Source organism: Rhinolophus ferrumequinum, chromosome 16, assembly GCF_004115265.2.
Source record: "Rhinolophus ferrumequinum isolate MPI-CBG mRhiFer1 chromosome 16, mRhiFer1_v1.p, whole genome shotgun sequence".
Lineage (NCBI taxonomy): Eukaryota > Metazoa > Chordata > Mammalia > Chiroptera > Rhinolophidae > Rhinolophus > Rhinolophus ferrumequinum.
In genome coordinates, this window is record NC_046299.1 from 47,089,470 (window position 1) to 47,113,329 (window position 23,860).

At 41.2% G+C, this 23,860-nt stretch overlaps 1 protein-coding gene across 4 annotated transcripts in view; it reads left to right on the forward strand.

The window, feature by feature from the left end:
• The first annotated feature begins 3,903 nt into the window (after positions 1 to 3,903).
• TET1 (tet methylcytosine dioxygenase 1) overlaps positions 3,904 to 23,860 on the forward strand; it is a 119,000-nt gene continuing 99,043 nt past the window's right edge. For all 4 annotated transcript variants that reach the window (XM_033130601.1, XM_033130603.1, XM_033130602.1 and 1 more), the window contains exons 1-2: positions 3,904 to 4,293; positions 11,238 to 13,226. In XM_033130601.1, coding sequence (XP_032986492.1) covers positions 11,346 to 13,226 — 1,881 coding nt within the window. In that variant the 5' untranslated portion in view covers positions 3,904 to 4,293; positions 11,238 to 11,345. The remainder of the gene's footprint in view (positions 4,294 to 11,237; positions 13,227 to 23,860) is intronic.

The following is a 23,860-nucleotide window of genomic DNA, read 5'->3' on the forward strand; positions in this document are numbered from 1 at the left end:
CTGGGCATGATAAACATAAAAGACCTCTAGACAGCTGACAAGTAGGAGCTAAAGAAGAGACTGAAGATGCTAGAAAGAAAAACTCATTAATGAAGCAAAAATTGCTCAAATAAAGTAGCACGGAGATTATGTGCTCAAGAACACAAGTTAATGGGCGCCTAGGCATATAACAGGGAAGAAACTTCAGGTAAAGAATAAACAGTACTGCTGAGGAAGGGAGAGTAAGGTAAATAAGAAATCCATTGCTTGAGGGTCTCTCTTGATAGTCTGGGCTACGGGCAGCTTTTGAGGTAAGCAAAATGAAGACTTAGGACAAATATCAAGGCAGGAAAAGGCTAAAAGCTCCCAAAGTAGCGTTTGTTGAGGAGCAATGAAGACCTCAGGCGAAAATAAAAAAAAAAAAAAAAAAAAAAAACAAACACCAAGACCTTAGGCAGATTTAGCTCTTAAGATTTTGAAGCCAGCCAAGGCTCCAAAAGAGTCCTGCTGCTTGCAAGCAATTGAGAAAATGGATGATGCAGATGTAGAGGTCAAGTGGGGGTGCTTCCAAGTTGATTTTGGGAGAGGTGAAGAGGACGATTGAATCAGTAGGTTGGAAAGGTTACCATTGAAATTGCTAGACAAGACATAAATGGAGAAAATAGCTTCATCTTGTCATAGGAAGTAGGGAGGGTCTCCTACATTCATAGGAAGTAATGAGTCTGCATTTAAACAAACTCATTTGACCACACCCAGATAGTTTTTGATTTGGGATCTGCTCCTTTGGGGAGCTGACTATAGTAATATAAAAGATCTTGTTTCATCATCATAACTAGAATATATCTTCATGCTCTACAGGCACTGTGAAGACATGGTAATTTTTCCACTTCCTTCCAAAACCAATTCTGGCAATCCCAATTTTTTTTCTCCCTCAAAATATCAATTTACTTCCTCTTTCTTCCACCTCCACTGAGGTGTCTTTTGAGTTGTACCTACCATGTGTTATATGTACTCTGTGTATTTAATCTTCGGATTCAATTTAGAAACTTGAGTGAGAAAAAGGCTTTACATCTATGTCCGTCAGTAAATTGACCGGTAAATGCTGATTCCTGCTCAGTGGAAATTGAAGCTAATCCTCTTGCGTCTTTTTTACTCTTAAGTTTTTCTTGTTTTCCTGGACTCCTAGCAGAATTGACAGCATTAGATCTTTTCCTGTGCTAAAAACTATTACTGCAGATTTATTTTGCCCAGCTTCCCCTGTTATCTCCCTGGACCATGGAAATTTTGGTATCCCAGATTATCAAAGGACAAGGAACTCTTTCCTACCTACTAATGTATCATCTATCTATCTACCTACATGTATCTATCCATCCATCCGTCTCTGATCTCCTTATATGAGTTTGAGTCTTCTTCCTTAAATGAGTCTGTCTTCCTTAGTTGTTGCACCATTTATATTGCCAGAATGTATAAGAGTTTCTCACCAACACTTAGTATTGTCAAAATTTTAAATGTTTGCCAACGGAGATTATGTTCTTTAGGAGAGAAACTCTGTGTGTGTGTGTGTGTGTGTGTGTGTGTGTGTGTGTGTGTGTGTGTGTGTAGAGAATATATATATATTTTTCCTAGGGCACTCACTGCCCAGCTTGTTAAGGTAGTTAATAAACAGAGCAGCTAAGATGAAATTAGAGTTAAATCCTTTGGAAGTTGGAAAGTACTGTTCAAATACCTATATTATGTGTATTTTCATATCTCTTTTCTACAAAGGTGATTGGAAATAAGAGTGATTCTTGCTTTGTTATTAAGGAAGAATGTGGTAAGGTAGTTGTAAGGATAGTGGGAAATTGCTTAAACATTAATTTTTTTGATATTGAAGTCTGGAAAGAATTACACTTTCTTTTTTTCTCCTTGGATAGAACAACTCAGGTTATTGTTTAGTTTCCTGTGACTTGTTCAACCTTTTTCTTTCTATTATAAGTATCAGACAGACCTCTTTCCTGACAGGTTGAGATGGACCTGGTGTTGTTAGGTGCTATGTTTGAGTCAGATACCAAGGTGGCTTTAAATATTATCGCCAGGCTGATAACTGCCAAATTTGTTTTTCCAAGTCAAACCTCTTTTCCAAACTCAAAATTGTCCTAGAATTGGCCAGTGGGAGCAATCCATTCTTTTTTTTTTTTTTTTTTTTTATGGGCATTTAGGCAGCTTCCAATTTTTTTACTGCTGTGAAGCACAGTGAAATATTTCTGTTGGCAATAGCACTGTCCCACCTTCAGCACCTTTTCCCTCACTCTTTCCTATGCTTAATATCTCCCCAGCTTCTTCCCTTATCAGATCAATTTAATGATCTGATTGCTGTATTTAAAATTGCAACCTTCCCCAGCATTCCCTGTTCCCTTTCCTACTTTTTCTCCCTCCCTCTGACGACCACCATCTGACACACTATATATATTCTGCTCATTTGCCTTCTTTATTTTCTGCCCCCTCACTCCTACTCCATGATCAAATGCAAGCTCCACAAGCGAGAGGTTTCACTTTGCTCACTGCTGTTTCTCCAGAGTTTAGAACAGTGCCTAGCACAAAGCAAGGACTCAACTAACATTTATGGAATGAAGAGAATGAGTGTTACCTCGGACAGGTTTCTGCATCTTTTGATTTTCCCATTTCAATACTTTTTAATCATTTCAATTAATTGACAAAAGCCAGGATATTGCTATTTCATGATAGTCTTTTTCCTTTTGTTCTTTATGAAAATCAAGTTTTGACTCAAACTCTCCCAATATTCTTTTCATCTAGGTCCAAGGAGATTGTTTCTGACAAGATATTCACAATTAAGCTTTTGGAAACATTGACTGAGAAGAGTCCATTTTTTGCAGATAAGAGTTATTTCAAATGCAACAGTTCTGACTTTTTTCAACCAAGGTATTTATCTGACTGTAGCACTGAAAACACAGTACTTGCAGTCTTTATTTTCTGCTTGCAAACCTCGGATGAATGTGTATTCCTCCTGGGTAGAAGGCAAATTTTATTCAACGCTGTATGCCTGGTTCCTAGCTCAAGAATAAATTTGAATCAGTCAGTGAGAAAGTTTGAAAATTTAGGATGTTTCTCAAAAGACCAATCTGGTTATGCTTATTAAAGCAAGTAGAACAAAGAATAATTATGTGTGGAATGGGAGTAGAATGGTGTGGAAGGCAATGATATGATAGAATGACTTTCTCTTCAGTTGAAGTTTGACCTGAGAGGAAAAATAGTTCCATGAACAGAATTTTCCGCACCATGGTGACCCCATTAAAAATCTGGATTCCCCTGTCTGTATAATGACTGACTGCTGGAAGAAGCAACAGCCGTCAAACATTTTAGGAGAAATTCAGATGCCCCAGTCTTAATTGGGACATCTGTACTGGCATAATGCACTGGCAATTCCTCTTAATGCTGAAAACTGACTTCTTCCCGTGCCTTAATTTCTTCATCCATAAAGTAAGACCACCGCCAAAGTACAGGGCCAAATAACTAACAAAAATGTTATGATGACCTTTGCAGACATTAAGCCTTGAGTCTTCTGGCGTCTGTCTTTGGTGTTGAGGGCAGTTTTCCATTGCTCAATCTTGTCATCTCTGACCTGGCACCCCATTAGGTATCTATAAACATTCAATTTAGAGACCCTAAAACTTTTCCTTCTGAGAGCCCCTCGGAAAAAAAGATGACAAGTAAATCTTGACACCTCTCTCTGTCTCTCTAGTGCTTTCCTTAGATCAAAAAAAAAAAAAATGTTGGGAGAGAGGAGGGCAAAGGGGAGGGAGGGGGAAGGGTCGAGAGGGGAGTCCAGCTCCATTTTGTGGAAATCCAGCTCGCGTTTTGCCTCTTGCTCAGCGGTGCAGGGTCCAGCGAAGGCAGAGCCCCAGCTTCACTCCCTGAGGTCTGTCCTGGGGAGACACTGCTGCTCCGGGGGGCTGACCTGGCGGGGAGTGGCAGCGTAGTCCGCTCCCGCGCCGCTTTGTGCGCGCAGCCGCTGGCCTCTCCGCTCCCGGGTCTGCCCCCCGGGACGCCACCCTTCCCCGCCTCAGTCATGCAACTCTACCTGCTCCTCCACTGTGGACCTTTGGAAAGCAGCCGCTCACCCCGGGGGCTCGGGCCCTGACCGTGCCAGGAGCCCGTAGGTGTCTGCCCAGGGCTCTCCCGCTACGCTCGCACCCGCCGGGGCACTGGGCTCTGAAGTTGTGGGGATCAGTGCGAGTTGGAAAGTTTGCCCGAGGGCTGGTGCAATCTTGGAACTGGGGGAACACGCGCTGCCCTCTGAGCTTGAGCGGGCCAGTGGTAAGTTGGGGCCGAGGGAGAGGGCAGGGGCGCTGGAACCCTCACTTGGAGGCCGGAAAGGGGTGCGAGGGACGGTGCTCTGCTCCTGCTGGATGTGGGCCGGGGCTCGGCGTCCGCGGGTCCTCTCGGGCCGCAGGGATGGGCCCGCTCCCCGCCGCGACCCCCTACCCCAGACCGCTTGGGGCGCTTTTGTTGCGGGTGGGAAACAATGCCCCCGGCCAGAGGACGAGGTCGCCTGCCCCGAGGCCCGGTTGCGGGGCAGGGTGGGGGATGCGGGCTCGGACCCCGGGCCGCGCTGGAAACCCGGCTGGGAGAGCGGAGGGCAAATGTGGCCTGGTGGGATTCCCTGAACGTGCAGGCGATTGAGGCGCCTGGTGGGAGAGTCGGAGGTCCGGGTGCCTCTGTGTAAGGAGAGGGAAGAGTTAGGGTAAGTTGCGGGTGGTGAGTCCCGGCTGTCCGGTTCTTAAGCGTACCCCCAGATAAGTTTGCTCCCTCCCGCATGCTGATACAGGGGATAGGTTCGTTGGGTAAGCATTCTGGCGCTTGCCTCCCTCTGCGTTTCGGGGAAGGGGCTTCAGGGCCGAAACTTTAGGAGTGCAGGTAGTAGGGGAGTCCGGCCGGAGCTTGACCTGGAGTTCTATGGATCGCGGAAGAAGGGAATACGGGACAGAATTAGTGTTCTGTCTAAATGGCTTTTTAAAAACTCTTATGAGTACCACCTGGTCGCCGAACTCACTGGCTTTGCCGTCTCTTCAGTCCCACGCCGACGTTTTCCCTGGCGGGCTCGTGGGTGGGAGGTGCGTAGAGCTGGGTGCCGCGACCAGCGGTGCGGTGAGTGCGGGGCGGGTTCCCGACGGCGGGGGTGGCGTGAGTCGCCGCCACTTACCGCGTCGGGTCGGGGAAGAGACAGGGCTAGATCCCTCTCCCCCTTTCTCCTCTCCTCTTTTCTCCCCCTCTCCTCTCTTGCTCCCCTCCCTTGCGTCCCTCACCCACCCTCCCCACCAACTGAGCTCTGGAAGGGTTGTGTTCGCTCCATACATTTCTACAAAAAGAGGTCAGAAAATTGTCGGCGGGCCCCAGTAACCTTTCCACGTGAATGAGGAACCCAAATTGGGCATTTCTGACCCAGTAAAAATTATTGTATCACCAAGAGAACAGGTATTGCTTGAACTAGGAGTCTTCAGCCCCCAACTCGTCCTCCTCCCAAATTTACCATCCCGCATAGGTCACTCTTATGCCTCTCTCCCTCCTCCCGGGTTCCACTCTCCGGCTCAAAACGAGCTGCATCATCCACCATAGTAATGATCAGTTTATGAAGAAATGTTTAAAAACTGCTTAAAGACCTTGAGCGAGGAAAAGATGAGGTGCACAACTCAGTGTCAGCGGGGTGCGCTGCGCGCTGCACCGGATGGGTTGCGGGGCGGCGCTCTAGGGCAGCAACCTCGGGTCAGCCCTGAACCAAAATGTGCTCATCCTTTACCCCTCCCCCTCCCAACAATATAAAGTGAAGTGAAAATGTTGGCTTCCTTAGGCCTCAAGATGTCAAAAAGAACAGGGAAAGGGCGCTTGTTAACCAGTTGGGGCAAGAGTTAATTCGGGGCATATTAGGAATTTATGACTAGTTAAATAAGGAGGGGGGCGCCGTCCAAGCAGATAGGTGGGTAAATGAGATATTTGGAGATTAGTCTGTATTATTTCCTAGAACTAAAGACTAAAGGTAATATTTGGATGTATTTCCTGATTTTATCGGTATTGGCTACACCGGTTAAAAAAAACCAAGTCCCTTCCCTCCTCAATTAAGGGATCATAATAAAGGTCAGTTGTCAACCTTTAACAGTGTTTAAAGTCATTTTATGATTTCAATTAAACTTCAGAATCAAGATATATGGGAGTTAGCATACAGTGACCTTTTTTCTTTGCAAAGATTACTAGGTCAGACTTGCAACTCTGGGACCACCACTTACCATTTTAATGAGAGTTAACTATTGCTCTCAGCTCTGGTCTACCAGAATCGAGATGGGTCGGAGGTTTGGATCACCACGGTCCCTGCCCTTTGTTCCTTTTCTCTTCCTCTTCCCATCTCCTTTATCTGGTTTGTCTCTCCCCTCCCCCACTCTCCTCTTTGCGTCTTTATCTTTTTTCCCCTGCACACTTAAATTTATCTTTTACTCCCTCCATTTTCCTACCTTTAGTCTCTAGTGTTTTGATCCCAGTTGTCTTTTTAATATTCTAGCTTCATTATACATTTCTTTCCCTTCCTGTGTCTTTTAAGCTTTTTTTTTTTTAAGACATTTTCTTCCTTCTTACGCTTTTTCCTCTTCTTTCCAATGCATTTAATGTTTGTTTTTAGAAGGGTTATTCTATCTCCATTTTAACTTCTCCTTTCCCTTTTCTGCGGCCCTTTTTGGCCTTTTTTTTTTTTCTTGCTCTGCAGGGCAGCAGGGTTGTTTTACATATGGAAGGAGCCTTTGACTAAATCTGCTAGCATTCTAGTGAGTTTTCCTGAACAGCCTTTCCGTGTGCCGAGGGCTCTCACACTTCCTGTGGTAGCAAACTATCTAGGAACTGCAAGCAACCCTCCCACCTCCTCTTCCTTTAGATGTGGAACTTAGTTGCTGGAGGAAACTGAGCCAGGTGGTGCCTTTTAAAAAGAAATGTTTTAAGTCTTATATTTCTCAGTCAAATGCGGTATAGTAAATAGCCTTTAAATTCCGAGGAGCTGAATGGAGAGACTATGAAATCAGCATTACTTTTGCAACTAGCTCTATGTATGCAAATACTTACCACTTTTTTGGCCACTGCTGGTAGTGGGAAGGATTGCAATATAATTTTAAATTGACATGCGGGCTCGATGGTTACATCAGTTCAGCCACTTCCTGCCCAGGGGACTTTGCTGAAGGAGGAGGGATATAGGTGGGGGAGGACTTTTTTAACATGGTGCTGTCAATACTGTCCTTTACAGACAACTGATACAGTTTAGGAAGTCAGCTTTCATTTTCTAGGCAAGGTGATTACTTCAATAATTTTTTTTTTTTTTTTGTAAAGGCTCCCCTTAGGGAAAGCCTGATAACTTAGTATGCTCAAATAGTGTTGATGCAAAAATCTGATTCTATTTGTTGACCAGTTTAGTTAGGTAAGTTTAAATTATGTGTGAATAATTAGCATATCTTTATACAGGCCCTGTTTATCATATTCACTGTGGGGCCTGTTCTTACCACTTCTCCAGTCCTTAACCTTATATTCTCTAATTTGGGCTAGTATTGTATCTCTTCATGTTTCAAATTATGAGTTGACCTCTTATCTCTGGCCTCTAATGTTTGAATGTCATACACTCCAGTAACAAGGACATTTTAGGAAAAAAATTTTTTTAATTGTGGATTGGGGGTCTTGGTACCCTCTGGTGAAAAGATTTGTTAAATAAATAAGGTTTTGCATCCTACAATTGTTGGGGTATTTTTGTTTCATTTTGTTTTCCAGAAAAACAGAACTTAGAGGTTATGTCAATTAATTGCATATGGTTCCCCCTCATGGGCCTATTATTTATGTTTAATAACAGGGACATCATTCTCTTATTTTCTGCTTCACTCATGTTATCCTGTAGCCATCTCTGTAAGACTCTTGATTATATTCTAGGGTAGAATAAAACTGATTTTGAGAAATAATTGACGTCAGTTTTCATCAGAAATGAAAAATGGAAGTGAAATTAGTATTCAATTGTAAATGTAGCTTTTTATATGACATAAATATTCTATAATAAATAAACACACCAACAAAAAAAATGGAGCATTTAATAATGTTTACAAAATATTGAGGAAAATAAATTTAAGGAGATCCGTAGGGAGTAATTCTATATTTAAATATGGGCCTATTTAATAGGATGAACTACATTTTTTTTTTTCTACAAATTGCTAAAGAAGCTTGCTGCCTCTTCTCCCACAGTTCAGTTCTAGAGATAACTTGGTTTATCACTAAAGAAGGTTACATTTCATCAGTGGAGCCAAGGGTGATAAAATTAGAATTTCGTGGCAGCCTTTATTTTGTTTCTGATTCTGTTTCTTTGGCTGGGTGGTACCAAGTGGTTTCTCCGCTGCAGTTGGGTTTTTCAGGGGTCATTGGCCTCTTTCAGGATCTCATAAAAAGGCTGTTACCATTTAAAGAGGCCACATCTTCCCAATCCATGTTGCTCATACCTTTTCCATTGCCTTGGCAGGCTCTTTTTCAGGAGATAAGGCTTGAATGGTAAACATTATCTTAATTACAGGTCTGAATTTCTAAAGCATTTTAATTTAAAAATATAAAAGAATACATAAGAGACAGATCGATTTATAAACTACTTTCAAAAGCGGATCCCATGACACCCTCTGGCATATCCCGATTATTTGCCTACATATACGAATTTTAATTTTCAAGGCTGATTGTAATACCTAGATTATATGCTTCTAATAATTTTTTAGCAATGTAATTTTATAGACGAGATAAAGCATGCTATCCTGATATTGTTGAATTTCTAGAGAATAGATTGCTTTTCATTATCTGAAAAAAAAAACATCCTTATAAAAATTGCTGACTTTCTGGAGATTGTAATTGGAATGTCTTTTGTTTTCTAAAAATACTGGTGCAAAATGCAATGGTCTTTGGAGAAAATAGTTTTTCACAGCCAAAGAGTTAGTGCAAACCATAACTTGTTTTTTTTTTTTTTTTCCCTAAGAAAAAGGAGAAAACTTAGCTGCCAAGAACTCAAGTGAAGTAATTCTCTGGCTTGGTGTTTGTATTTCGCACAGATTTATCAAAATTTTGTTTTTTTGTGGTTAACGTTATCACTAATGTCTATTTTAAAAGTTCTTTTTTAAAGGCAAAAGGCTTTGACTGAATGTTGTGCTCTGGCATATCTTTTATTATAGTGTATGGCCTACAAAATGTGTTGTTAGGCGGGAAGTGAAATGAAAGCACTAGATCTTGCTTTGCAGGCAGGATATAGCAGACTGGGTTAAACTGGTTCTATAATAATGATAACTACCATTTAGCCTATTTTCTCTTATTATGACATTTTGTATTTTGGAGTTATACGCAGCTTTTTAAAAAAAAATTCCCGCTTTTAAACACCTAATATGCTAAGCCTTCATATATATCATCTTATTCTCATGGTAACCCAATGAGGCTGGTACTATTATACTTCCTGTTCTATCACACAGAAGGAAATTGAGGTCTAGAGAGACCAAGGAATTTGTCAGAATCACGTGGCTAGTAATGTTTCTGAGCTGGAAACTGAACCCAATCTGCATATTCCCAAGTCTTTCTTCTAACCCTGCCTTCCCTGTTCCCTCCTCTTCCCCCAATCTCATCTCACAAGGATGAAACCAGTGTCACTGGGCTTTCCCTGTAGGAGCTCATTGATTCCTCAAAACGATCTCATTTCAGATGCAGAAACCTTGATTCAGTTAAGTAGTTTGCTGAAGGACCTATCTATCATAGGTTCATACTCAATACTTTCTGATGTGACACCTTCTCTAGCCTCTAAATCAACCAGGATTACCTGGATTAGATCAGTACAGAAAAAACAAAAGCAAATTTTGAGAATGATAAAGGGTTGTCAGATTTTTACTTTGCCAAGTAATATTATAAAAAGAAAAAAGCCTATCCCCCACCTTTTTACAAAAGAAAGGACTTTTATTACATTTTTTTTTAAAAGAAAGGACATTTGAATGAGACAAAACAGGAAGGCATAATTTCAGAATAAGAGAGAGTTGTTTAAAATGAATGAGTTCAACTTTATGAAAAGTTTTATACTGCCTTGTTTTCTTCATTTTGCCACAGACTGTCGATCACTTGATTGCAGACCAGTTTTAGTAACTATTCTCTTACATCATGCTTTCTCACAAATCCAACAACCTGTCAACTGTTAAAGAATTATCACCTAATCTGTTGTCACATTGTTAATGCTGTGATCTTTGGATAGTCTATTGATATATTTTGTATGATGAGCTTCATTCTTGTTCATAGCTTGGTCTTACTTTGGGTTAGGGTAGGCAATCTGAGGTGATGAAAAGGCAATTGACGATGGTTCTGGGTCAGCTTTTCATTTTCTTTTCTTGCTTATCTTGCTTGTCTATTATCCTTTGCTGTTCTGATTATCTCATTTTCTTTTTATTTCCAATTTCCTTCCCTGGGCATTTACCATGAGACTTCTGGGACCCTTGGTAGAAGGGATTTTAGAATCAGCAGTCTTTGGATTAAGTCGGGTAAAAGAGCAAAGAGGCATGTCATTTATGGGTGTGGGCAGTACCTACCACAATGCCTGCTTTATACATAGTAGGTACTCAGCAGATATTTGTTGGACCAGCAAGTCTTATTTATAACCTAATCTGTTAATATTAATTCCCAAGATTTTATGATTTTTTTTGTGTGTGTGCATACGAAAAGCTCAAAATCTGTGGATTGTTAATTGGTATGTGGTGTTAGTATTATTGGATATCCAAGGAGTAGAGTTTCTTAGATTATATAATAAGCCTCTTCTTCTGGCCTTACCAGCTTTGCTGTCAAACAGATGATACCTCTCCGCCTGTATGGTGCTGTGTTGAGGAAAGAGATTAAGAAATAATTCTTTAAGTATCCAAGTTTGTGAAAATTGAACTTTGAGCTTTAAACTCCGTGTAACAATAGTTGTGGTTTCTAATATAAAGAAACTCCCATGCTTACCTTATTTGAAGAACTTCATCTTAATCAGTTGTCACAGTGATTGAAGGAACTTTATTGTGAATCCGGGATTTAAAGGATACTTGAGTGTTTTTTCTAAATATATTATATTATGTTTTTCTTCTGCAGTAAAAGTTCTCAGTTCCCTAATTTTAATTAATAATTGCTGGTAAATATTCTATTTTGAATGGGAGAGTACATAGGAAAAAGGCTCATTTCCAATGTTTTTTTTGTTGTTGTTGTTATTTCAGACCGAAACCTGAACCATGGTGCATCCAGATTCTCCTCAAAAGTGAGACTTTCCAAAGGACCAATGACTCTGTTCCCTGTGCCTTTTCATTTTTTCCTACTCCATAGCTATGTCTCGATCCCGCCATGCGAGGCCCTCCAGATTAGTCAGGAGGGAAGATCTAAACAAAAAGAAAAACAGTCACTTGAAGAAGACATCCAAGCCAGCAAACAAAAATGTGGCCTCAGTCAAGACAATGAGCCCTGGAAAATTAAAGCAATTAATTCAAGAAAGAGATGTTAAGAAAAAAACAGAACCCAAACCACCTATGCCAGTCAGAAGCCTTCTGACAAGAGCTGGAGCAGCACGAATGAATTTGGAGAGGACTGAGGTTCTTTTTCAGAACCCGGAATCCTTAACTTGCAATGGGTTTACAATGGCTCTCCGAAGCACCTCTCTTAGCAGGAGACTCTCCCAACCCCCAGTGGTCATAGCCAAACCCAAGAAAGTCCCACCTCCTAAGAATTTAGAAAAGCAACACGAGTATAATTATAAGGTACTTACTAACATGGGAGTAAAGCCCTCAGAAAATGATTCTGTCTCAATGCAAGACCCCCTAATCCCTCCTGATATAGAGAATCTAATTGGCATACAAAATGCATCTTTAATTCAAGGTGAGAGCCAAAGGACAACCCAGTCTTGGTCCCAAAGGGTAGAGGATTCCAAAATAAATATTCCCACTCACAGTGGCCCTGCAGCAGAGATCCTTTCTGGGTCATTGGAAGGAACTCGTGGTGGTGAAGGACTATTCTCTAAAGAGACATTAAATGATATCAGTAATTCCCCTAGAATGTTTGCTCAGGACACTCTGTGTGCTCCTTTGCTCCAAAGAGCAGCCCTCAAGGTTGCCTCTGAAGGAAACACCAGCATTCAGTTAGAAGATTTGGGTTCACGAGTAGAATCTCTTAAGCTGTCTGATTCTTACGTCGATCCCATTAAAAGTGAACATGATCGCTGCCCCACCTCCAGCTTTAATAAGGTTATACCTGAATTGGACTTTAGGAACTATTTGTCTATTGGTGATTCAATATATCCTACCTCATTAATAAAACTCCTCTTGGCAGGCTCAGAACAGGAAACCCTTGGTGCTAAACCAGATCATCCAGAGGTACTCAAAGCTACTCCAGGTCAACAGGAGGTTCCTGACACCACCCATGTCCTTGGACAGCATTTTAGTGCTGTCCCACCTAAATGGACAGTTCCTGGTGCTAACCCAGTTCACGGAGAGGCTCTGGGTGCGACCCCAGGCCCACCAGAGTTTCCTGGTGCTATTTCAGTCCAAGGAGAGGTCTTTGGTGCTATTCTAGATCAACAGGTCCTTGGTATGGGTGGTGGTAATGCCTCAGACCCACCTATCTTTCTTCCTGCTCCTCTAAACCCAATTGCTACCTGTAATGTTCTCCCAGAATGGCCTGATCCCCAGAGCACTGTTTCATATGGGCTTGAGGCCCAAGGCGCTATGCAGATTTTGCCTTTGGGCTCAGGTCATACTCCTCAACCATCATCAAACTCAGAGATAAGTTCGGTACCTCCAGTAATGGTTATAAGCAATATAGAAAATGAGAAGCAGGTTCATATAAGCTTTCCACAAGATAACACTCAGGGGATCACATTAACCCCCAAGAGAGGACCCTGTCACAATTCACAGGGCATTACTGAGCTCTCCCAGGCTGGTCCCAACAGGTCGGAAGGAGGGAGCTCTCAGATCAACACCACAGTGGTGTCTAGGCCAGTGTCACTTGCCAGTAGCTCCTCTCCTTCCTACAAAACTTTGCTGCCTGCTTTGGAAAAGAAGAAGCGAAAGCGATGTGGGGTCTGTGAGCCCTGCCAGCAGAAGACCAATTGTGGTGAATGTACTTACTGCAAGAACCGAAAGAACAGCCACCAGATTTGTAAGAAGAGGAAATGTGAGGAACTGAAAAAAAAACCATCTGCCCTGGTGCGTTTGGAGGTAAGTCAGTACCTGAGGGGTTGGGAGACACCTCCTGTGAGACTAGGTGGAGGGATTGGTCCAGAGACAGTTTGCTCTCGTGTTACACCGTTTTCCTGGGGTGTATGTACAGTGCCACTTTTAAGCCATCGATAAGAATGTGTGGGCCTACCTGCAATGTCTTGTGTAGTACATGATCTTATACATGATCTTATTTTTTGAATTTGTCTCAGAAAACTAGAACATACCGTTTTTCCGTTATAGGATTTGACAGAGACATAGTGACATTGTATGAAATGTAGTTTTGCAAATATTTCCACCATGCATCATTTCCACTATTCTAGGTGTGTGTCTTTTTTGGAAGTTAAAGATCTAAAAATTAAGAGGGGAACAAATTTCATTAACCACCTCTTCATCCTGAGAAACCAGAAGAATTAAACTTCTTTTGAAACAATAAACTCTGCATTCTTCATCTTGAAACTTGGCTTTGGAAGTATAAAAATAATTCAGCTTTCCTCGCAATTCTGGGCAGGTGATTTCTACGTACTCTCCAGATCTCACAGGGTGGTTGGGATTAAGTGGTAATTAGAAATTGAGGTGCGAGGCGTGCCTGTAATCCCCGCTACTCGGCAGGCTGAGGCAGGAGGAGCGCATGAACCCAGGAGATAGAGCCCACGCTAACTTCACCATCAATATGGTGATCTCCCAGGAGCGGGGGACTCCCAGGTTGCAAAAGGAGGGATGAATTGGTCCAGGGCAGAAACAAGCAGGTCAAAACTCTGGTGCTGATCAGTAGTAGGATTGTGCCTGTGAAGAGCCAATGTACTCGGGCCTGGGCAACATCAATAAAGACTCCGTCTCCTTTGTCCCTCCCTGATGTAGGGAATCCTGTGTCTCCTAATATTCCCAGTATCTCCTAAACAAATAATAAAAGTTGAAACAGAAGGAAGTTGAAAATGGTTTGTAATCTCCAAAGTGATATATAAACAGTAGTTCCCATTATTACACTTTATGAACCTGAGGTAGTAAAAGTATTGATTGACTTAGACTTTATTGGAAGGATTTTATGGAACTTGGTTAATACTCAAACGTGCCTTTCAGACCTTTAAAAAAATCTGTCAACTTTGGTGTTTTATCATTTTTAGCTCAGTCACTTGAAGTTAGTATTTATTTTGTCTCTATTATGAATACAGGTATGATAGAATAGGTGAAAAGTATTGTCGACTTAAATTCAGTCAATCTTTTCTATTTCATTCTTGATTTAAATCATCTGCAAAAATGCTGATTTCCTATTTGACTGAGCCATTGAAAACAAAAGATCAGTCATTTAACCAAACGTATTGATGGGCATTTAAGGTGTTTCTAAAATATTTTATTTCAAACCTTACTGCAATGAATCATCTTTTACTCCTCACTTCACAATATTGATTGATCACAATGTTGCCAGTCACTTAATGGTTTACAAACATACTTCTAAAACACTTAGTAGCAATGTCTTTAGGAGAGAGACCTCCCTGGTAAGTTCCTGTTTTGTAATGTTACCAAGTGACATCTTGCTAAAGATACTCTGTCTCTAATAGGTATAAACAAATTTGTTCTCTTTTTTCCTAAATTTCCTCCTCCTCTTGCATTACATACTTGGTACAATGGCTTATCTGTAATCTACATGGTCACCCAAAGTGGAAAATTCAGTCATCTTTGATACCTTCCTCTAATCTTCTAGATTCTCTTGTTCTACAAGATCTGAGCACCTCTACCTCTTCATTTTCTTGGCCACTGCTATAGTTGAGGTCTCTCTCTCTCTCTCTCTCTATCTCTCTCTCTCTCTCTTTAAGATTTTATTGGGGAAGGGGAACAGGACTTTATTGGGGAACAGTGTATTTATTGGGGAACAGTCGTGTGTTTTTTCCCCAGGACTCATCAGTTCTATCCAAGTCAAGTTGTCCTTTCAATCTTAGTTGTGGAGGGCGCAGCTCAGCTCCAGGTCCAGTTGCCGTTGTTAGTTGCAGGGGCTCAGCAGAAGTCAAACCGGCAACCTTGTGGTTGAGAGGACACATTCCAACCAACTGAGCCATCTGGCCACCCAGGAGCTCAGCAGCCACTCATTATAGTTGCGGAGAGTGCAGCTCACTGGCCCAAGTAGAAATCCAATCGGCAGCCCCGCTGCCCAGAGCTTACAATCTAACCAACTGAGCCACCCGTCCGCCCAAGGCCTTTATGTCTTATTGGGACTATTTAGTATTCTCTTTATTATCAGCAGGCCTTGATTGCTCTTATACTTTGGGCTGGGCTGTACACTGGGGGGATAGAGTTGTGAGCGGACCAGCGAGCAGCAAAATCAGGATGGTGAACAAGCTCTCCTTAGTGCAGTTCTAGTTTTCTTTTCTGAAGCCCTGATTCTCCTACTTAAATACATTCAGTGCTTTTCTGTATATGTGCTATATCTCATTAAAAAAAAACAAAAGATATTAGAGCAAAATTTTCAGTGTCTTCCAATTATAGGTGAAGGAAGCCTCGATTCATTAGCATGGAACACAAGACCTTCAAAATCTTGGCCCAACTGACCTCACCTGTCTTATTTGCTGTCACTTCTCACATTGTACTTCAAGTTTCAGCAGTACCTGGCTACTTATGTTTTCCCAAGCTCCCCATGCATCTTCCCAGCTCAGTGTCCATGCTCTGGTAATTCTTCCTTTCCCTATCTGACAAGACTCCACCAATTCACTCACCCCTCTCTGTGCCACAACCATATATATATATATGGTTTCATACCAGGGCACTTGGTTTTTCTAGTGCCTGTCTAGGCTGGTACTGTGAAAAGTACTCAATATAATACTTGTTAAATGAAAAGAAAATATCTTTGTAACTCAAATAATCAAGTTTATAAAGTTAGATGTCGGCGTGTGGTTTATATACGTAAGCTTGCTCTGACAAGCAAATGTAGCCATTGTTGTCAAGTTCTGTCAATGTGAGGAAAGTACTATTTGTTAATGGATGAGCGTGCTTGGCTGTGGCTCATAATCTCCCAAGCACCACATACTTTAATAATAATAATAAAAAACAAACAAACAAATAAACCTTTCATTTTGACTTAGTTCAGATTTATCGAAAGTTACTAGAGTAGTATAGAGAATTTGGTATACCTTTCAGGTCAATGATAACATTTTAACATATTAATTTATCTCTATGTCTCCCCTTCTCTGTCTCAGCTCTGTATTTGTTTCTGAACCAATTGAGAGTAAGCCACAGATATATTCCTTTATCCTTACGTATTAGTGCATTTCCTAAAAACTAGGATAATCTCTTATCAAAATTAGGAAATTAATATCGAACCATTATTATTATCTAACCCACAGACTATTCATATTTCACCTATAAGAAAATATCTTGAGCTTTCTCCGCAGGCAAACACTATCTTTCTGTCACTAGATTAGTTTGCATTTTCTGGTTTGGTATAAGTGGAAACACAGTATACTTTCTTTTTCTTTTGCTCTAGAACAGTTTCTTTCTCTCTGTCTCTGTCTCTGTCTCTGTCTCTCTCTCTGATCTTTTATGGCATTTGCTACTTTTGCTAAGAGCAGATCACTTATATTGCCCCTCAAACATTCATTGCCTAGTTTTAGCATTCATTGGTGATTTTTGCCTGATGGTTGCCAAATGATGATTCTCTCTATTTCCATCATTTCTTCTAAATGTATTAGCCTTAAACTTTATTTTTTTTTAATATATATATTTTTTAAGATTTTATTGGGGAAGGGGAACAGGACTTTATTGGGAACAGTGTGTACTTCCAGGCCTTTTTTCAAGTCAAGTTGTTGTCCTTTCAGTCTTAGTTGTGGAGGGCGCAGCTCAGCTCCAGGTCCAGTTGCTGTTTTCTAGTTGCAGGGGGCACAGCCCACCATCCCTTATGGGAGTCGAACTGGCAACCTTGTGGTTGAGAGGATGCACTGCAACCAACTGAGCCATCCGGGAGCTCAGCGGCAGCTCAGCTCAAGGTGCTGTGTTCAATCTTAGTTGCAGGGGCGCTGCCCACCATCCCTTGCGGTACTTGAGGAATTGAACCTGCAACCTTGTGGTTGAGAGCCCACTGGCCCATGTGGGAATCGAACCGGCAGCCTTCGGAGTTAGGAGCATGGAGCTCTAACCGCCTGAGCCACCAGTTCGGCCCTAAAATATTTTTATTAAAATATACCTAACACGCAATATTATATTAGTTACAGGTGTACATCATAGTTATTCATCAGTACCCACCTGGCATTATACATAGTTATTACCATATTATTGACTGTATTCTCTGCTAAAGAAGTGATCACCATAAGTCCAGCAACCATTTGACACTGTACCATGCTGTCACAATATTATTGACTATATTCCCTATACTGTATATTATATCCCCAAGACTTGCTTTTTGTTTGTTTGTTTTAAAAATATGGGGGAAGGGGAACAGGACTTTATTGGGGAACAGCATGTATTTCCAGGACTTTTTTTTTTTTTTGAGGGGGAAACAGTGGTGTGTTTTTCCCACGACTCATCAGCTCCATCCAAGTCAAGTTGTTGTCCTTTCAGTTTTAGTTGTGGAGGGCGCAGCTCAGCTCCAGGTCCAGTCGCCTTTGTTAGTTGCAAGGGGCACAGCCCACCATCCCTTGCAGGAGTCAAACCTGCAGCCCTGTGGTTGGGAGCCTGCACTCCAACCAACTGAGCCATCGGTGAGCTCAGCAGCAGCTCATTGACTTCATTCTGTTTGCAGAGGGCTCAGCTCACTGGCCCTTGTGGGGATCGAACTGGCAGCCCTGTTGCCCAGAGCTTGCACTCTAACCAACTGAGCCACCCGACCGCCCCAACTTATTTGTTTTATACGTGGAAATTTGGATTTCTTATTCCCCTTTATCTCCTCTCTTTTTAATTTTTCAATTACAGTTGACATTCAGTATTACTTTATATTAATTTCAGGTGTAGAGTACAGTGGTTAGACATTTATATAATTTATGAAGTGATCCCCCTGACTAGTACCTGCCTGGCAGCACTATACATAGTTATTACCATATTATTGACTACATTTGCTATGCTTTACTTTATATCCCCATGACTATTTTTTTTCCCCCATGACTATTTTATAACTACGAATTTGTATTTTTTAATCCCTTCACCTTTTTCACCCTGCCCCCCGATGCCCTCCGATTTATCACCCAGATAGATCTAGTGCCCATCTGACACCATCCATAATTGTTACAATATTATTGACGATATTCCTTATGCTATACCCTACACCCCCATAACTACTTTGTAACAACAAATTTGTACTTCTTAATCCCTTTCCCTTTTTCACTCACCTCCAACCCCCCTCCCATCTGGCAACCATCACAATGTTCTTTATGAGTTTGTTTCTGTTTCATTTATTTTGTTCTTTAGATTCCACTTACAAGTGAAATCACATGACATTTGTCTTTCACTGCCTGACTTACTACACTAAGCACAATACGTCTATGTCTATCCATGTAGTTGCAGATGGCAAGATTTCATTTTTTATGCCCGAGTAATTTTCCATTATATATAGGTGGCACCTCATTATCCATTTATCCATTCAGGGACACCCAGGCTCCCTTCATATCTTGGCTATTGTAAACAATGCTGCAATGAACTTAATGGATGCACAGGTCCCTTCAAAGTAGCATTTTGGTTTTTTTCAGCTAAATACCAAGTAGTGGGATTACTAGGTTGTTTATCTCTTGTTATAGTCTTTGTTTTAAAGTCTATTTTGTCTGGTACAAGTATTGCTACCCTAGCCTTTTGTTTGTTTATTTCCATTTTCATGAAATATCTTTTTCCATTCCTTTACTTTCAGTCCATGTCTTTCCATTGCCAGTGAGTCTCTTATAGGCAGCATATTTAAAGATTTTATTTGCTTATCCATTCAGCCCTCTGTCTTTTGATTGGAGCATTTAATCCACTTACATTAAAAGTAATTATTGATGGGCATGTAATTATTGCCATTTTATTACTCATATTTTTTATTTTTTATTTTTCTCATCTTAAAGAAGTCGAAGATTCCTTGTAGTACTGGTTTGGTGGTGATGAATTCCTTTAGCTTTTTCTTGTCTGGGAAGCCTTTATCTTTTTTGATTCTAAATGATAGCTTTGTTAGGTAGAGTTATCTTAGTTGTAGGTCCTTGCTTTTCATCACTTCGAATATTTCCTGTCAGTCCCTTCTGGCCTTCAGAGTTTCTTTTGACAAATCAGCTGACAGTCTTATGGGAGCTCGCTTGTAGGTAACTAACTGCTTTCCTCTTGATACTTTTAAGATTTTCTCTTTGTCTTTAACCTTTGGCATTTTAATTATGATGTGTCTTGGTGTGGGCCTCTTTGGGTTCATCTTGTTTGGGACTTTCTGTGCTTTCTGGGCTTGTATATCTATTTCCTTCACTAGTTTAGGGAAGTTTTTCATCATTTCTTCAAATAGGTTTTCAATACCTTGTGCTCTCTCTCCTTCTGATACCCCTATAATGGGAATGTTGGTATGCTTGATGTTGTCCCAGAGGCTGCTTAAACTCTCCTCATTTTTTTGGATTCTTCTTTCTTTTTACTGTTCTTGGGGGTTTTGTGCTACCTTATCTTCTAAATTGATGATGTGATCCTCTGCTGTATCTAATCTACTTTTGATTCCCTGGAATGTATTTTTCATTTCTGTTTTAAAATTTTTATTTCTGACTGGTTCTTTTTTATGTTTTCTATCTCCATTTTCATATTTCCTATCTCTTTGTTGAAGTTCTCCTTGAAATCATTGAGCATCCTTATAACCAGTGTTTGGAACTCTGTGTATGGTGGATTGCTTGCCTCCATTTATTATTATTATTATTATTATTTAAAATTCTTTTTCTGGAGCTTTGTTCTGTTCTTTTATTTGAGACATATTTCTTTGTCTCCCCGTTTTGGCTACCTCCCTGTCTTTGTTTTATGTATTAGGTAGGGCCGCTATGTCTTAGTAGAGTGGCCACATGTGGTAGGTGTGCTGTGGGGCTCAGTGGTGCAGTTTCCTGGTCACCTGAGCCATGCAGTCCAGGCATGTCCCTTGTGTGGGTTGTGTGTGTCCTACTGTTGTAGTTGAGCCTTCGTTGCTGTTTGCACATCAATAGTAGGGATTGACCCTTGGGCTCATTGGTTGTGAGGACTGTTCCTGAATGCAGTGGAAGAGTTGTGGTGCAGGAGTTGACCCTACAGAGCAGGATCTGCCTCAGCAGAGTTCTTGTACCTGCCTAATCTGCCCCTTGGGTGTGTTGTCCTTGGAGGCAGCTGTGTGATGCTCCAGCTTATTTCAAAGTTGCCGACAGCCTCAGGGACACCTGGGAGGGGAAACAGTGCAATTCAAGTTCAGCCGCAGTTGATCCTCCACTCAGGGCCAACTCGCAGGATCCACAAAGCAATCCTCAGATGGCCTTTTCTTGTGCCTTGCTTTGAAGTGATTCAAGAGATCAAATCACAAACCATTAGTGGCTTGCTGCCACTAATGCTAGGCTTAGGGATGCTCATCCGGAGGTACTGGACAAGCTCATGCCAGATGCTGCTTGTCTGGGTTCTTTGAACCTTTGAGAGACCCAACAGATGTCTGCAGCATGAACCAAGGCAGGCAGTTTGTATGAAAAAGCCACTGGAATCAGCTTGGGTGTGCCTGAATGTTGGGTGGGGCCTTTTCTCAGAATCACCAGGGCATGGTGAACCATTGGTGTAAGCCAGCTTGATGAAGACTCAGATATGGCGGCCGCCTGCATCAGCACGCAGGGAAGGAGGAGGGCTCAACAAAGAAACAATGGCTTCCTCCTGCTTCTCCGTCTGGTAGGAAGCTGCCCCTCCAGCCCTTTTTCTGAAGCCAGAAAACTCAGTTCACCCCCACAGTGCCCCACTTCCCCTATGTCCCTGTAACCTCTTCAGCTGCTGACCCAGCGCTGGAACTCAGAGCCAGTGATTCCCTCTGGGGGTAAGTTGGTGCTCTGTCCCTTGAAGGAAAGTCCCTGGGAGTGCAGCTGTCCTCTGTCTCACACAACCACATTCTCCATTTGTTTTCACAATCAAGAATTATGGGGACTTCTCTCCCTGGCACTGGAACCCTGGGCTGGGGAGCCTGATGTGGTGCTGGGACACCTTGCTCCTTCCTGGGATACCTCCGTAGCCAATTTTCAATGGTCACAAGTGGATGTCGCACCAGCCTGTTCTGCATTTCTGCCCCTCCTACCATGCTCAAGGTGGTTTCTTCTGTATGTCTTTAGTTATAGAGCTTTGGTTCAGCTAGATTTCAGGAGATTCTCAATGATGGTTTTTTGTAGTTGAGGTTGTTTATTTTTTTTTAGTTGAGTTTTAATTTTGATGTGGTTGTGAGACTGGCATTTACCTCCTTCTCCATGTTTACTGGAACTCACCCTTAAACTTCAAGGAAGAGTTTTTTTTTTTTTTTTACTTACCTATTTTATTTATTTAAGTGTGAACTTGTAGATTTTTGTTATATTTAATAGGTTATAATCCTTTATTATCATTGTTTATTTTGATGCTCAAATTGTCCCAAATTTGGCCAGGGAGCTCCTTCAACCATTCTTTGAGTAAATCTTTATTTTCTGGTATAAGTGTTCTAAGCGTTTCTACTTTCTGTTCTGCTTCAGATTTGAAGTCAGCTTTTTATGCAAGAAAACTTGGTTCCTTTTAGTGGAGAACGATACTTAGAAACCAGGATCTTGATAGATGTGATCATGGTTACTGCGTCAGTGCTGTGTTCAAAAGTTATTTAAATTAGTTCTTTCTCTGTCTCTGATCTCTCTGACTCACTCAGTCTCTGCCTGTCTCAGGTACACCCATTCTCACCCTTCAATGTGGTTTTGTTCTTCATTTCAAATATAGTTTTGATTACTTTATTTCTGTTTATTTTCTATTTCAGAGTTCCTCTATACTTGATGATATTCATATTTTCTCACTCTTTCTTACTTTCTCCTGCCCCAAAAGATTGCCTTTATCACTGACTAGGCTGATTCTGGAGAATGTATTTTGTTGTCCTTTTACTGAACTCTGACAGTAAATAGACCTACCCATCCAACAGTGCATGGAGAGGCAGAGGAGAACACAGGTCGTCTGTGAGAAGTGCATTCCGAGAGAAAAAGGAACAGTTGTTTTACACTTTTTTTTTTTTTTTGCTTAATGTTATGTTTATGAGATTCATCCATAATGTTGCTTATACTTACAGATATTTCTTATTGCATTATAGTATTCCATTATACATATAGATCACAATACATTTATTTATCCTGTTAATGAATAGTAGTGCTACTATTAACATGATCATAGATGTCTTTGGTGAATATTGTGTGCATTCTGTTGAGTATATTCCTAGGAGTGGAATTGCTGGGTCATGGAATATGCATATGTTTAGCTTTCATAGGTATTATGTTGTTGCAAAAGTAATTGCAGTTTAAAAGATTAAAAATAATTAGAAAAACCACAATTATTTTTGCAGCAACCTAATATTACCAAACAGCTGTGGTTGTTCTTTAAGACTGTGATCAGAGGTATTTGAGAGTTCCTCTTCCTCCACATCCTTGCCAACTCTTGTTATTTTCTGTTGTGTTTTATTTTGATCATTTTGTTGGGTGTGTAGTAACATAACTACATTGGATTTCCTTGATTTCTAATGAAATTAAGCTGTTTTTCGTATATGTTTGTTATCCATTTTGGTATCATCTTTGAAGTGTGTAGGTCTTTTGTCCATTTTTAAATTGGTTCTTCTGCCTTTTCATTTTTGATTTATGAGTTCATTATGTTTTTCGTTGTTTTTTAGAATTGTTGTAATAACAATCTTACCAAATAGTGCTAATTTATTTATTTATTTTAAGGAGGGCGCTGCTCACACTGGCCCACGTGGGGATTGAACTGGCAACCTTGGTGTTCTTTTTTTTTTTTTTTTTTTTTTTTAAAGATTTTATTGGGGAAGGGGAACAGGACTTTATTGGGGAACAGTGTGTACTTCCAGGCCTGTTTTCCAAGTCAAGTTGTTGTCCTTTCAATCTTAGTTGTGGAGGGTGCCATTCAGCTTCAAGTTGTTGTCCTTTCAGTCTTATGCGCTCAGCTCCAGGTCCAGTTGCTGTTTCTAGTTGCAGGGGGCGCAGCCCACCATCCCTTGCGGGAGTTGAACTGGCAACCTTGTGGTTGAGAGGATGCACTCCAACCAACTGGGCCATCCGAGAGCTCAGCGGCACCTCAGCTCAGCTCAAGGGGCTGCGTTCAATCTTAGTTGCAGGGGGCGGAGCCCACCATCCCTTGCGGGGCTTGAGGAATTGAACTGGCAACCTTGTGGTTGAGAGCCCACTGGCCGGCCCTGTTTTTTTTTTTTTTTTTTTGGTGTTCTTAGCACCACACTCTAACCAACTGAGCTAACTGGCCATCCCAAAGTTCATTATGTTTTATTGATATAAATCTTTTGTTGAATATATCATTATAGATATTTTTACCTATTCTGTGACTTAACTTTTCACTCAATTATGCTTTTTTAATGAACAGAAATTCCTTAATGTAGTCCAATTTACCGGTCCTCTCCTTTATGATCTCTTTTTTGTCCTGTTTAAGAAAAGTTGGTCTGTTTTTTTGCCAATTCCAAGGTCATGAAAATGTTCTCTTGCTTTCTT